We start from the raw sequence: 15,391 nt of genomic DNA, 5'->3' as shown, positions 1-15,391 counted from the left end.
GAGTGAGTCAGCCTCTCTGTGATGATCTTATACCTGGACACCTATATATTGTTTGTCAGTACAATTCATTTTGAAATGTTCTTCTTTGTTGTTTTATCTTATTTGGATGTTTACTAAATTTCACTGATCCCCGTCCCAACTTATTTGAGACGTGTTGCATTTATCAAATTAGAAATGAGTACATATGTCCCCCAAAACAATGTTTTTTCTCAGTTTTAACGCTTAATATGTTGTCTTTTCACTATTCTCCATCTAATGAATAGATTGAATGTTTTGAAAATGATAGCATTTTGAATTTATTCACTGTTTACCAAACGTCCCAACTTCACCGGAGTTGGGGTTTGTATTCATTTCATTCAATCTTGTCAATACACATTCTGTCATTATTAAAGCAGTACTTCTCCTTGTACTCACTTTGTTTGAGATCGCATTGTGAGGTAATTCCTGTTATGAAGAGCGATACAGAGTAGAAGTAGCCGCAGTACAAAGACAGAGGTAGATACTTTATTTAATCAATCAAGTAAAAGTGTGTACATCCCCCACAATATGCCAGGTGCAGGACAATCCAAACAAATCCTGTAAAAAATGAAAAAGGTGAGTCAAAACACAGACCCGTGTTTTTTTACCAGATGTTTTTTTTGTTTTATTCCTAAGTGTTCATATACTACACCTTCAAATATTTCACACTTTGCATACTGTACAGCACGTGCATCCATCACAGACACCCACACATGCATAACATGTACAGTAGGCTATTTGATGTGCATGTGATGTCCTCTACATCTTTCTTGGGTGATACAGTGCCTGCAATAGACACTTGAATACAAATAGAATCCAAATCTATCGAGCTCAAAGTGATTCATTCCTCAAACTATAAAAATGTGCCATATCAGCCTATCTAAATTAGTCCTCCTCAATAAACACCTTCTGGCGGTTCCTCTCAGCAAAGACGGCACATGAAGCTGTCATTTGAAATACAAAAGTCCACAAGGCTTATGTGGCATCCTCTTCTTCCAAACTTAAACAGCACCAGTCATTCTCACACTCTCACAGTAAATCTGAACCTACGCTTCTTCATGTGTGTACTGCACTGTACGTGTATGTGTGTGCAAAATGTGAGTGTGTGATCCTCAGGACCTCAGGATTGCACATAGTTTGTGTGGGGACGGCGGGAGGGTGAAGCCCACGGCTGGCGTGAGGTCCAGCTGCTCCTCGGAGACACCAGCAGGGGGCGCAAAGCGGAAGCGCTGCAGCAGAGTTGTGAAGAAGAGGAAGAGCTCCATCCGGGCCAAACCCTCGCCCAGACACACCCGACGCCCTGAGGCAGGCAGGCAGGCAGGCAGGCAGGCACGCACACGCACACACACACACACACGAAAGCAAAGAAGAGGAGAGGGATGTTCTGTTACCTTATAATACACACACCCAATGCATGCGCATACACACACACACAAAAGCACAGTCTCATTATTATCTACAGTGTTGAATAACCATGTCCACAAGCAAATGCATCATTACCACACCATACTGATAATTACTACTCCAGACACTCTTGTGACTCTTGGTGTATCTTGGTGTATCTTGAAGTATAAACTTAACTTCGATAGAACATAGATTCTTTACACTGTGACATAAGGAAACAAGGAGAGGGGTTACATTACATTACACATAGCTGACTATTTTGTCCAGAGTGACTTTCAGCTAGTATGTTGGGTACAGGGTGTTGGTTACAGTCCCTGGAGGTTTGTGGGGTTGGGTGCCTTGCACTTGAGCTAGGTAGTTGGATGTACGAAGAGGTTTGGGTGGTATCTGAGCCTCCCTATTCATTAGGACACAGCTGCTCCTGCACCGTAGGCCACCATCTTTTACACAATTCTTACAAAATCTTACACATAACTAAGACATTGTTACGTTATGCAAAAGAAGAGGGATGACATGATCCTTTTTGTCAATTATTACAGAATCTTACAAGATATGACCTTTGGCATGTCAAAGCTGTTTGCCCAGGATCAATGTCAATCAAACAGCATTGACAGATCATCAACATGAACATTTTAAGTCAGAAAACAAACAGTCTGGTGATATGAGACTGTGTTGATATTTGCTGCACCATTCACTCATGAGATTGTTAGAGAAGTTACATCGTTCCAGGTAGCCCAGGGCTGTCCTATCTGCCTGTGATTCTGATGTTTGTGTTCAAGTCAGTCTGGCTTTTCTTGTCTGTTCCACATGGTGGCATAGAGTCAATACACACAACTAAAAATGCAATATTCATACACTATTGCAATCAGTACTGGCATTTTGTACACAACCAGATTGAAGGCAGCTCCAAGAGCCTTTATGTCTCGGATCTTTTGGTGACCAAGCTTAATCTCTGAGACGGATCTCCTAACAACAACCAGAGAAAGTTCTGCAAAGCAGCAGCTGTTCCAAAAATACCTGCAGAGAAGGGCAAGAAGGCATCCCGCTTGACAAACTGGCCCTTGTCGTCCAGGAAGTGTTCTGGGTAAAAGGAGCAAGGTCTCTCCCACTCCTCCTCATCCCTCAGCACTGACATCAGCAGAGGGATCACTGACGTGCCCTACAGAGGACACACAGTGTTAACAAGATAGCACTCCTGCAACTGATGACTTTCTGGATGCTGCACTGATTAGCCCCTTTTCCCCACATGATGTCATGATGTCAGACACCTTTTATTCAATGTATTTGAAGCAGGAAAAGTACCATCCAGAGACATGGACATAAATGTACACATCACTGTTTTTAATGGAAACTTGTAGTCATTTTTCCTGCTTCTCTTCCAAAATGAAACTTGTTTGACTTTACTGTGAAAAACTGTGTCGTTTGTTGTAATACAGTAGTTATTAATGTGCCAATAGATTCATGCATTTTTGTAGGAGAGCGACAGGGAGGGAGGAAAGTGAAAACTGCATTGGTTACGTCAGCCTATTATAAGCCCACTTAGCAAACTAAATCAACATTAAGTGAATGTTTTAGAACAAGTACTAACCAAGTACAAAGATTGCATTGGTGTTGACACTAGAGCTATATAATACGAGTATAGGCTTGTTATTCTTGGCCAAGATTCCAGTGTTCCTTTGCCAAACAGAGTAAGTAGATCAGCTTTTCCATGATTTCTTTCCCAGAATTATGGCTGTTGCTCTTGCACTATTAATCAGGGGTGCATTTCTGGAAAGTGTAGTTATTAGCAGTTAGCAACTTCGGTAGTTGCCGATTGGAAATTGCATTGCAACCAAAAAAGTAGCTACCATATTTAGCAACTACGCTTTCCAGAAATGCACCCAAGGGCTGCCTTTTTAATTAGTTTATTTATTTATGGGCTTTTCTCGCCCTTATTGGACAGGACAGTTTGTGACAGGAAAGTAACGAGAGAGAGAGAGAGAGAGAGAGAGAGAGAGAGAGATGGGAGGATCAGGAGAACAACTTCGGGCCATGAGCCATGGCCATGGACAGGGCTGACTTTACAGTAAACCAGTGGTCTCCAATTATTTTTCTTCAAGTGGCAAATTCCGTAGAGCAAGGGAGGCTCCGGGCCAAACTGATGGACAGAGAACAGATTTTTGCTTTTCCGTTTTCCCTTCTTGTCAATGTCTGTTGTGAGACTGTTAGCATAAGATCTATCTCTCTGTGAACGCTTTGGGGAGAAATGACCCACTGAAGTTTTAGTGATCGAAATTCACAAACTTTTCACAAAATGTATGTTTTCCTTTGTTCTGACCTCATGCTTGTTTGGAGACCAAGGCAGTAATAATAAGGGGTAATGCAACATCTGTCATGAATGAAATAGGAAAAGTCCTCAGATTTGTATTAGGTGTTATAAGAACAGCATACAACTTTCACAAAGGGTTAATCTAAAACCCCTTTCACGCCCACACACACAGAGGCCACACAGTCAGACAGACCTTTTCAATGAAGTATCCCTGGAAGGTGACGTCGCAGCTGGTGACGTGCGGGATGCTCATGGGGCCGATGTTGGCCACCCTCTGGATCTCGTGGATCACGGCGTCCGTGTAGGGCAGACTCCTCCTGTCCTCGGCCGCAGCCACCCGGGCTCCGATCACCCTGTCCAGCTCCTCATGCACTCGCTCTACAGACAAATAACATTATATTACGTTACACTTTGCTAACGATTTTTATCCAAAGCGACTTACAGTTAGTATTTTTCAGGGTATTGGTTACAGTTCCTGGAGCAATGTGGGGTTAGGTGCCTTGCTCAAGGGCACTTCGGCCATGGATGGAGGTGTAGGGAGAGGTCAGATGTGTTTCGAACCTACAACCCCCAGATTGAAAGACCAACTCCCCTCTCGAACCAATAGGCCACTGCTGCCACATAAATAAAATAAAATAAAAACTAACACTACAGCACACACAGTACCTATGATTTCTCAAGTGATGGCCTAGCCCCTTATAGTAGCCTAGCTCTTTTAGAAACATGGTGTAAACAATAAAAGGAAAACAACATGAGAGCCTTTTTGGTATTAAAAGACTCCTTCAAATTGTAGCGTGCCGCTATTTGTAGCCTGGTAACAAGCTATTGTTTTTGTTCATAGTAGTCCCAGATATTATTTGGGGAAATGCGGTACATTTTTTTGGCTCAGGCATCAGGTGGTACAACTACAGCTAATGCCCATAAATTAATTTGGTAATGGGTGTACCGCAATTAATATGCTTCTTCGAGAATCCACTAAAAACCAAAAAAGGTCATTTAATCCATACAATAGTGGTATTAGCTGTGGTTGCAACACGCTAATGTGGGCCATTACTAAAACACACATATGTACAGTTGATTTCCATATACGTTCACAGCATCATCATGCTGTTGTCTCTGCCTACACACGATCTGGAGCCAAATAAGTACATTGTATTGCGTTAAATTTCCATCTGACCTTGTACGAGAGGGTACTTGGCCATAAGCAGCAGGGCCCAGCGCATGGTTGCTGCCGTGGTGTCAGTGCCCGCCGCAAACAGGTTATTCACACAGTACACCAGGTTATCTTCATGGAACTGGGAGTCCTTCTGGCCCAGAGTCTGGAGACAGACATGATATTATATGCACAGCAGTTTACATTCATAATAGCCTTCAGTATACAGTATGCAGTATGAGTGGAAAGATTTGAAAACTTGCTGTTGAGAATTCAAGAGCTTGGACTCTGTGTAGCTGCTGGTTTCATAGAAAGTGAGCAGATGTCAATTGATTCGTAACTTACAATAAAAGTCAAGGAGAACCTTGTCTGGATATATAGAAGTTTAAGAGGTTTCAAATTCAGAAATAATCAAATTATGAAGCATTAAAGGAACAGTCCACCATTTTTTGATTTTCACATATTTGCTGTATTTCCAAGACTTATTCATGAATGTGCATATCATTTTCTTCTCCGTGTTTTCAGTAGATTTATTGGCATCAGAATTATAACCATAGCTTAGCATAATCACTGGAAGTAAAAGCATAGCTTAGCATAATCACTGGAAGTAAATGGGCAGCATTAGCATCAAGCCACTAATGCAATCTAGGTTCTGTTTGTTTGGCGTAACAATCGTACCTCCACACTGATCATACGACTCAGAAATGCATCAATGAAGCCTCTGTTCTGCTCAGGGTTGAGGGTCTCCTTCAGCCCCCTGGAGAATTGACGTATCTCGTCAAAGTGGTGGTTCAATTTATTCATGAGCACCCTCCAGTACCAGAGGACGGGACGCAACCAAGGACATATGTTGTAGATCTGTGAGGATAACCAAAACAAACAAACAAACAAAACAATGAGTTGTGAAACACGTGTGTGTGTGTGTGTGTGTGTGTGTGTGTGTGTGTGTGTGTGTGTGTGTGTGTGTGTGTGTGTGTGTGTGTGTGTGTGTGTGTGTGTGTGTCCTTGCTTCAGGATACATAATCAAGGGCACATCTATTCACAGCTGTGCTCCCTCCAGATGTGAAGCCTTGGGTAATGGAACTGTATTGTGTCTTTTTGTTGCTCTGTGTTACTGTACACTTATGCTAGCTTCTTTATGCCCTATCACTGTGTATCAAAACATCTGCTAAATTCATTGCAACCATAGATTGTAAAATAAATGGACCAAGCACCCGTGATGTCACCAATAGACCTTCTCAGAGCTGAAATGAAGCTTAATTTGGACCGCAAGAGACTGCCATTTTAGCATACCTAGTAATTGCTTTGAATCTACTCATGCCCAGTTTCAAAACCTTCCACCTCCTATATGTATTAAATCTAGGGAATAGGACACTACTGTTAATCATGCCAACCACGCTCCAGTTTGCAAAACTTAAACTTACTATGTAAACTTACTATGTGTACAATTTAGCGCTTGATTAAAGAAACCAAGATAGTCCACCTGCATTGAGGCATAGCCCATGATTGAAATGATGTCATTGACTCTGTCGACCTGCGCCTTGAACTGTGGGTCTGCGTAGTCAAAACGTTGGCCATAGACGATGGAGCAGATGATGTTGGAGACAGCGTAGCTCACTGGCCTGGATGTGTCAAACGCTGCACCTGTATACGCCAATCAGAAAAAAAAACACTCAGACTCAGATGAAATAGCCTTAAATTCCAAACTATATGCCGCTACTGCTTTCTTACACTTTAAACTGGGGTGTGTATCACGATGCAGCTATTGTTTGGATTATTACATGTGAAGTGACGAACCCAAGACATTTAGCTGTGGAGCTAATGTTGAGGAATATGTCACAATGTGGACAATGTGGCTTACCCAAAGGTGAGGCCTATAAGTATATATTTTTTCTTGTGAAGTTTAGTCGGAGCATCTTGTATTCAGTATTCAGTACATATTTCATCTTATAGTCCACAAATTAAAGTCAGGACCGCCGCTAGGCATAAGCAGAGCAAGCAGAGTGTTTAGGGCCTCAACCACTTTGCCCCCAAAATTGGGGCCTCCTAAATTGAGATTGACAAAAAACGTATTATTATTATTATTATTATTATTATTATTATTATTATTATTTAATTATGGGGAGGGGGGTTGGGGGTGGTCCTTACCAGTTATCCTAGGGCCTCCAAACCTTAGCAGCGGCCCTGATTACAGTACTTAAGTTATTACGGATTACCAGAGGTGGAAAGAGTACAGAAAATGTGTACTCAAGTAAAAGTATCTCTACTTTGCCTAAATTCTACTCAAGTACAAGTAAAAGTACCTATCTAAAAATCCACTCAAGTAAAAGTAAAAAGTACTTAACTTAAAACGTAATTTGAGTAAAAGTACTTAGTTACTTTTAATTAGCTTTCCTCTTGAGAATGTCATGTTTATTTTTCTTGAATATCGTCCTCCATAACCTCTATCTCTTGCTTGGCACCAGCCATCATCCAATACATTGATACAAGATAGTAAAATAGTGGAAATGCTGTGTGCCATCCTGCACAATCTTTCATTTTCGGCGGATTGTGGTATTATTGTGCATGGCATTTTGTCTCTCAGTCAATTTTTTTTACTCAGTACTCAGGCCAGGTTCCAGTGTAATTGAGTAAAGTTCTTGGGTCAAAATATACTCAAGTACAAGTAAAAGTATTAATTTAAAAAATTACTTAAAAAGTACAAAGTATTCATAAAAGCTACTCAAGTACAATATTGAGTAAAAGTATTTAGTTACTTTTCCACCCCTGCGGATTACCAACACTACAACTAAAATACTGAATTCAGTATAGTATAGTGCTGTATTGGTGAAGCCAAGGGCCTAGGCCCTGTCCCAACTTTTTTGAGATTAGTTGCACGTATCAAATCTTAAATGAGCACATAATTCTAGTAATTTTGCTTGGCCATAACACCTTATACGTTGTCTTGGAAAAATTCTCCATCTCACAAACAGATTGAATGTTTTGAACATTTGAGAGCAATTGGTTTTTCTTTACACAATACTAAGCGCTCCAACTTTTTTGGGTCTAGTTTGCACATAAAAAAACATTTTTCCTTGGTCTCTATTTTTGATCTAGCACATCTGCTGCCTTGTGCACATGCGGTACATTAACATCACAAAAAAAACATGCATACAGAAACACAGTACGTACATTAGCAATGTACTCAATGAATAGACCTTACCGTTATGTTGCTCAAAGACCTCAATAAGGTACTGGATCTCTTCCTGGATCTTCAGTTCAATTGCTTTCTTGCCCATTCCAAAGTCCCTCAGTTTGGAGAGGGCAAATCGCCTCATCTCCTTCCAGCATTCTCCATTGGAAAGTATTATCCCTGCGTGAATAGCAATGATAAGGCCCAATAGACCCGTTCAGAGTCAAGGTCCTCATGAATGCGTGCGAATCCTCGACTCAAACACACCAGAGATATTGTAAGGATATTACGAGAAACTCCACTTTTCTGGGTGGTACTGCACTCTAGGGGGAGTGCAGACTCCATTCAGAAAGAAAGGGCTGCTGCGCTCAGAGCTGTATCTCGACAGCGGCCACTAGGAGAACTGCAGGAATGGGTAAAATCGGGAGAGGTGATTCTGTATGTAATATTGGGTGACAGTGCAGACACTTAAGAGAGAAAAACTGCTATTCTGAAGCATGTACGTTGATAAAAAAATAGAGATTCTGAAAGGTACACTTGTTATCTTATTTTGATAGGGAGGAGGCTGATCCAGAAGCATAAGAGATGTTTGTTGTTACAAGACCAAGACATTAAACTACTGACTGGACTGATGAACTCACCAGGAATACCCGTGTTCGTGGTGCCCACTGCATATCTGAGGTTAGCGCGAGCATCTGTTATCTTATTTCGGAAAAAACACCTGTCGAGTCTCTGTACAAGTGAACGGAGCATGGACGGTTTTGAGGCAGCGGTGCGCACGCAGCCAAATTACGTCATACCTGTTTATAAACTCTAAAGGGGTCTATAGAATTACAAATTTAGAGGAGTAGGGGTATAACACACTCAACTAACGATTCGGTTTGTATCACGATTCATGACCTACAGTTCGATACACCCCACAATTTTACATTTGACAACATTATAAACTTTATGCATACAAACTATGATAGTTTATAGGTAGACTAGGTTGCAAGAGGCTACTAATAATTTTCAAAAGTTATAATAATGATGATGCTTGGAAGCACTATCACTTCATATCATATGGTTGTTTTCTGGGCTGATGGGTAGTCTATGAAAACGTTAAAAGGACGCATCACGATACTGCCTTCCTGTGCCTCCTTGCGTCCATAAGATATGACCCACTCTATCGAAGTGCCAAAAAAAGAAAAAAACAATGTAAAATGTTCTCACATGAAATATAACACGTTTTGTAAAGAAATCTTAGAAATTACATTACAAATTACAAAGTTCTATTTTCAGGGGACCGTCTGTTGTACAGCTGGCCGCCTTCAATACTTAGGCCTAAAGTGCAGGGGGAAATCCTGGTTTGTGTTCATATTACGGCCCTTGGAGGACTTAAAACATTTGAAGAGGTCAATGAATGAAAATGGTTCCCCACCCCTGGTCGGAGTTGGCTACCACTAGTAAGGGGAAGACGAGGGTCTTGGGCCCTACATCAGGGGTGGGGAACCTTTTTCGTTCGAGGGGCCACTTCAAATTCATCCGAGGGCCGTATAAGTCCTCCAGGGGCCGCATTATGAGCACAAACCAGGATTTCCCCCTGCACTTTAGGCCTATATTGAAGGCAGACACCTTTAAAACAGACCCCACCTCTCTAGGTCCCCTGAATATAACTTAATTGTATTGCAATGTATTTTCTAAGATTTCATTACAAAATATGTCATATCTCATGTGAAGCTGCATAACATTGAAATTATGTTGGGGGCTGGATAAAATGGCCTCAAGGGCCACAAACGGACCTCGAGACATAATAGGTTCCCCACCCCTGCCCTACTACTCTCGTACTAATTTCATTCACATGGAGGAAAATGTTAATAGACTGTGGCATACAGCCAAGCTAGAGGAAAGTAGTAGAGAGGGATTAAGTGCCACAAGAGAAGGAATGAATCATTATTATTATTTAAAAAAAACATCATAGGATGTAGCGGACATCTGCAAATTCTGACCATGCATTCATTTTCTGATTTTGCCTTTTTCTCTAACAGCACAATGTAGCCTCAGTATTATTTTAAATGTAGCCTATAACAGGTAGGGCCACAGTCCGGCATTTCAAATATGTAAAACTCATGGCTTACTTAAAAAAACAAAACAAAAAAGCAACTGTAACTTTAACAGTCTGTGAACAAGATGCAAGCAGGAATTCAAATCAATGGCCTCACCATCCCCTTTATTGATGTCATGGAATAGTGGCGTGATGTCTCGGTCACCAAACTCCTCTGCATAGTTCACAAGGGCTTCTTTGACGGTTTTGTACCCAGCCAAGACCACAACCTTCTTCGGCCCAAAATGGACGGTGAACACACTTCCATGTTTTTTGGAGAGCTGTGGGACCGTAGAGCAGTAATAAAAACGATTTGAAAGACAGACAGAAAGAAGGAAACGGGGACATTCTTCAATCTTGTTTTTTTGTTTTATCAATATGAGAAACTATGTAAATGTTCCACACCTCACAGAGTCCATCATAAGGCCTATTTAGGTCCAACTGCAATAAGTTTCCCAACAACGGGAGACGCGTCGGAGATGGAGGTTCCTTTCCACGTCCTGCTTTGGACGACCTCTCCAAGGAAAGACAGACAAACATCACGCAGAGGAGGACTAATGTCCATTGAACCAAAATACCATCTAAAAGAAAAATCATAGCTTCTATAGAATTGTATTGTAATTGCATCTATTGTAGCCTATAATACAAGCGCGAGCCAGGGTTAAGGGAACTCCAGTGTAGGCTAGTAGGCGGCCTAGGTCGTAAAACAGTTTGGTCAAATCGCGTCGTAGGCTGTTTACCAAGAACTCATTTGGCTGCTAAAAAAAGAGAAAGAAACGGAGAAGCGTTCAGAAAGATTTAAACAAATTGTCCGAGAAACGTAGCCTATTTTCCGACTCACTTTCAAATTCCAGGTTTTCTATGGCATTTAGGCCTACGGTGCTTGCTTGCAAGTATACCAAATGATGTCTTCTTCTGCCATGGGCTAGGAATAAGCTCGCAGGTCAGATAACGGGCGTTTATCAAAACTTACTCACGCCCGTGATTAGATCACCAAAGAGTATCCAATCTCTGGGCGTGACTAGTTAGGCTGATACACTTGGAAGTGTGCGCACTAGGTTTTGAGAAATGCCCAACATCACAGATTCAAACAAAGGTGTGGGGGGACTGAGGAGATAAACCTTAAAGGTACACAGTGTAAGATTTTTAGTTTTTTAGGTTATTTCCAGAACTCATCGGTGTGTGTGGTATGAAAGTAGGGTATGAGACCAGGGCCTCGTTTCCGAAAGGGCCTTAAGTAGGCTACTACGCTACGTGCTACTTAAGTTCACACGTAACACCATCGTAGAGCTCACGGATCGTTTCCCAAAGCCAACTTAGCAAAGAACCATCGCAGGTTGACACGTAACTCTAAGGGACTGTACGTTATTTACCGGGGGGGGAGGGCTGGTGCGCTGGAAGTCCGGTCAAAAAAAAAAATCATGGCCCCCCCCTCCACCTCAAATTTTTTCCCCATGGCCCTCCCCCCACTTCAATTTTGTTTTCCCATGGCCCTCCCCCTACAGATAAAAAAATATATATTTCAAATTGGTAGATGAACAACCATCATGAGAACAGTCAGAGTAGCCTACATCAAGGGCGGTTGTCTGCACTATTATGTGCTATCGATATCAGTGGATACCTATGAGAAGCCGCAAGAATCTACCTCTGCGGCTGCATGGGATGCCTTTTAACTCCACTGTCACCAAGACAAATTGCCTTCACTATTTTTTTTACGTGTTAAGTGAAAATAATAATAATAATAATAATAGGCCTAATAATAATAATAATAATAATGATAATAAAAACTTCCATTTCAATACCAATGTCCGAGTTGTTACTACTGTAAACTACAAAGTGGAGAGAGTTTCCCCACCGTAGCTTCAATATTTCCCTGCTCGACAAGCAGCGCCTTTCACAAGGTACGTTTTACATGTTCAGCACAGTAGCGAAGCCAGGGACGCAGGAACTGGTTTTGACCAGGGGGTGCTGTGAAAAAAAAATCTGTTTTTTAGATGCTATTTCCTGCGTTCTAATCAATTTTAGGGTGAGGAATGGCGAATCACATCTGAATAACTTCCTCATGTTTTATCTAGCCTAAACAAGGATGGCTAGATTTAACTTTTTTTTCTTTAACATCTCACTTTGACACTATTAATGTTCTTCTTGCGGAAGTGAAACGCGCACCTGATGTGGAGGTGAGGGCTCAAGAGCAAATCGCGCTGCCTTGACAGTTTGTCTCTTCAGCATGGGCAGTGTGCAATGTGTGAAATTAGAAGAAATGCTTTGACTAGGCTATGCGATGCACTCGTGAGAGGTGACCGGGCTTTCAAATAATTTAGATTTTCTTGCAATTGCGACTGTGGATCAGGTGCATCTCGGTCTCCCAGACCGCGCATAAAAGCACGCACGCACACACACAGGCATAGCTCTACCTTCCCGAATGTAATTACACTCTGACGGCCAAAGAGTTCGGGATGTGATCGGAGCAAGAACTAAGCGCCAAAGCAGCTCGAGCCATTGCTGGCTATTGATACAGGGAGAGTGAGAAAGCCACCTTTGGTTTGCATTTAACGTAGGCCATTAAGACGCATTAATAGGTGGTGGCGGTGCTATGGTGGTCAAATCAGCAGCAAGAGGCAAAAGGAACAAATTGCCAAAACAGAACCAGTACAACATTTCAAAACATCCAACAATAGCGCAGCCATTACACACCGCGGCAATTCAACTTTGACAACAGTGATGATAGACAAGCCAGACACACGGCTGTGCTCTCCTTCAGATTCACCCCATAGCCAACTCCGAGGCTAAGCTAGACTACTTCACCAGCAACAGGCAAGACCTAGCATACCAATACACGCTTCTACGAATCCAATCTCCACAGCAATAAACAAAAGTCACTTCTTACCTGACACGATGCACAACTTTGGTGACATTCCCTTCTCCCGTCACGCTTTAAATGTACATAATTCCTTGCTTAGTTGGTCCGTTTTTGTTCACCAAAGTGATGAGACTTCTCTTCACAACAAGTTAGCTCCTCCAATGGTTTCAAGACCTTATGATGCATGGCCAACACATCGCCGTTAATACCATTTTTATTACTACCTTGACACCACAAGCTAAACAAAACAAACTCGCGTCACTGCACCGTTCTACCAAAGTACGTCTAGGCCAAATGTCTAGGCCTAGGTACTGTTCTTTCCGGTCTGGTTGGGGTCTTTGAAGTTCTTTGAACACAAATGTAAGCACACGGCGGTGCCAATAAATAAAATCATGGCTTACCAGAGGCTGTGACCACCAGTTGACTACAACACCTCTCCAAAATTCCTCTGGAAATGCCCATCCAATTCGTTGTCAAAACTTCCCAAACTGTTTAGCCCATATAGTTCACATCAGCTAGTTTGATATTTGCTCACGGGCATTTTCTATGATGCTCAATGTTCCTCCGTAGCACTAGCAATCCTACAGTGAAAGAGAGTCAGCGCGGGCAATCTACAGTAGCTGCACCTGTCTTTTGACTACAGATACACGCTTCAGTGCTATAGTATGCACCGGGACCTTGCATCGCAAAGCGATGTGTTTCAGAACATGTTTTATTATTGTTAAAAAATAAAAATAAAAATAAAATAAAATAAATTCGGTTTTTTTCCATGGCCCTCCCCCTAACTCCGATTTTTTTTGCCATGGCCCTCCCCTCCACCTCATTTTTTTTCATCATGGCCCTCCCCCCCCTACGCACCAGCCCTCCCCCCCCGGTAAATTACGAACAGTCCCTAAGAGAAATCCACGGTCTGGAGTAGTCTTAAGGCGCTAAGATTGATCGTAACGGCATGGCACAGTGGAGACACCCACAGGATATGAAGGGAAAAGAAGAAACTTGCTGTTTTAAGACTCGAGTGGCATGGCACAGTGGAGACACCCAAGAGGAAACATGCCCGTCAAATTGATGTTTTAAGACGGGAGTGTAGCCTAACACGATAGGCTAAGGGTAAACTATGACATAGCCTAAAAAAGCAGCGATAGGGATTCGTGTAGATTTTTTGTTTTAATAACAGCAGACTGCCGTGCAAAATGTTCCTAACAGTGAGTAGGCCTACTTTGCGCGCCGCTCCCCAAATGCGCATCCTAGGCCTACTTGTCTTCTTATACGTATTAACGGTGCGTGGTGTGTTCTTACTGGAGCTTGGGGAAAGAGCCTGCCATTTTGGCCCAGATGATCGAGTGTCCTGTCCCACCATATTTATTGTGATTATCTAATGTCCTTTCAAAATTGTGTATTTTATAAGGCAATGTGTATTAAAAGATTGTAATTGTTTCCACTTGAATTCCCGTCTCCGTTGACCTTAACGAACCTGTGTCCTGAATAAAAGTTAACTTTGGGTCCCAGAGCCTCCCTCTGGTGGCGTAGTCGTGCAATCGCAGATTAATGGTAATTCTCCACTCTGCTACATAAGCTACCCCGATAGGTGTTAGGCCTACTATAGGACTGTAAGAAAGGGACACTGCATTTGATATGATCTCACAAATTATGTGATAGGTCTAGGCCTGGCTGAACGCATTTTAGTTGTCATTTAGGACCTATAGTAGACAATTATATGTGCATGCCAAATAGTTCTACAGTAGCTTTTAAACAAATGGCCATTTTGGATGCGTAGGCCTACGATACTTTACAAATAAGGGGTTAGGCTACTTACCTGGTCTCATACCCTACTTTCATAGGCTACCTGTAGACACACAGATACACCGATGAGTTCTGGAAATAGCCTAAAAAACTAAAAATCTTATACAGTGTACCTTTAAGGTTTATCTCCTCAGTCCCCTCACACCTTTGTTTGAATCTGTGATGTTGGGCATTTCTCAAAACCTAGTGCGCACACTTCCAAGTGTATCAGCCTAATAGTCACGCCCAGAGATTGGATACTCTTTGGTGAACTACGTAGTATCCAATCACGGGCACGAGTAAATTTTGATAAATACCCGTTATCTGACCTGCGAGCTTATTCCTAGCTCATGGCTGAAGAAGACATCATTTGGTAGGCTACTTGCAAGCAAGCACCAGGCCTAAATGCCATAGAAAACCTGGAATTTGAAAGTGAGTCGGAAAATAGGCTACGTTTCTCGGACAATTTGTTTAAATCTTTCTGAACGCTTTTCCGTTTCTTTCTCTTTTTTTTAGCAGCCAAATGAAAACAGCCTACGACGCGATTTGACCAAACTGTTTTACGACCTAGGCCGCCTACTAGTCTACACTGGAGTTCCCTTAACCCTGGCTCG

General features: G+C 42.1%; 2 protein-coding genes across 2 annotated transcripts in view; both read right to left on the bottom strand.

Moving 5' to 3' along the window:
- The window catches only part of LOC134436335 (cytochrome P450 2K1-like), a 57,856-nt gene extending 46,848 nt beyond the window's left edge, over positions 1–11,008 (bottom strand). Inside the window, exon 1 of the mRNA XM_063185495.1 lies at positions 10,980–11,008. The gene's annotated coding sequence lies outside the window, so the exon portion shown is untranslated. The remainder of the gene's footprint in view (positions 1–10,979) is intronic.
- On the bottom strand, positions 610–10,678 carry LOC134436813 (cytochrome P450 2K1-like). Its single transcript, XM_063186162.1, has 9 exons — positions 10,544–10,678; positions 10,257–10,419; positions 8,086–8,235; positions 6,367–6,527; positions 5,562–5,741; positions 4,908–5,049; positions 3,924–4,108; positions 2,440–2,581; positions 610–1,318 (listed from the first exon to the last, which is right to left on the bottom strand). Exons 1-9 carry the CDS (start codon positions 10,676–10,678, stop codon positions 1,131–1,133), a joined length of 1,446 nt encoding a protein of 481 aa, XP_063042232.1. The 3' UTR covers positions 610–1,130.
- Positions 11,009–15,391: the final 4,383 nt, after the last annotated feature.

This window comes from Engraulis encrasicolus, chromosome 20 (assembly GCF_034702125.1).
Source record: "Engraulis encrasicolus isolate BLACKSEA-1 chromosome 20, IST_EnEncr_1.0, whole genome shotgun sequence".
NCBI lineage: Eukaryota > Metazoa > Chordata > Actinopteri > Clupeiformes > Engraulidae > Engraulis > Engraulis encrasicolus.
This window is presented reverse-complemented; position numbering and strand designations above follow the sequence as displayed.

Bases quoted from the DNA above. Each gene is read 5' to 3' on its own strand.
- LOC134436813 (XM_063186162.1), bottom strand. From the start codon at position 10,678: ATGTTTGTCTGTCTTTCCTTGGAGAGGTCGTCCAAAGCAGGACGTGGA. The intron at 5,742-6,366 runs GTGGACTATCTT...TTATCCTCACAG, and splicing joins TGGGCTATGCCTCAATGCAG to ATCTACAACATATGTCCTTG. The intron at 1,319-2,439 runs GTATTTTTGGAA...TGCCTGCCTCAG, and splicing joins CTTCTTGCCCTTCTCTGCAG to GGCGTCGGGTGTGTCTGGGC.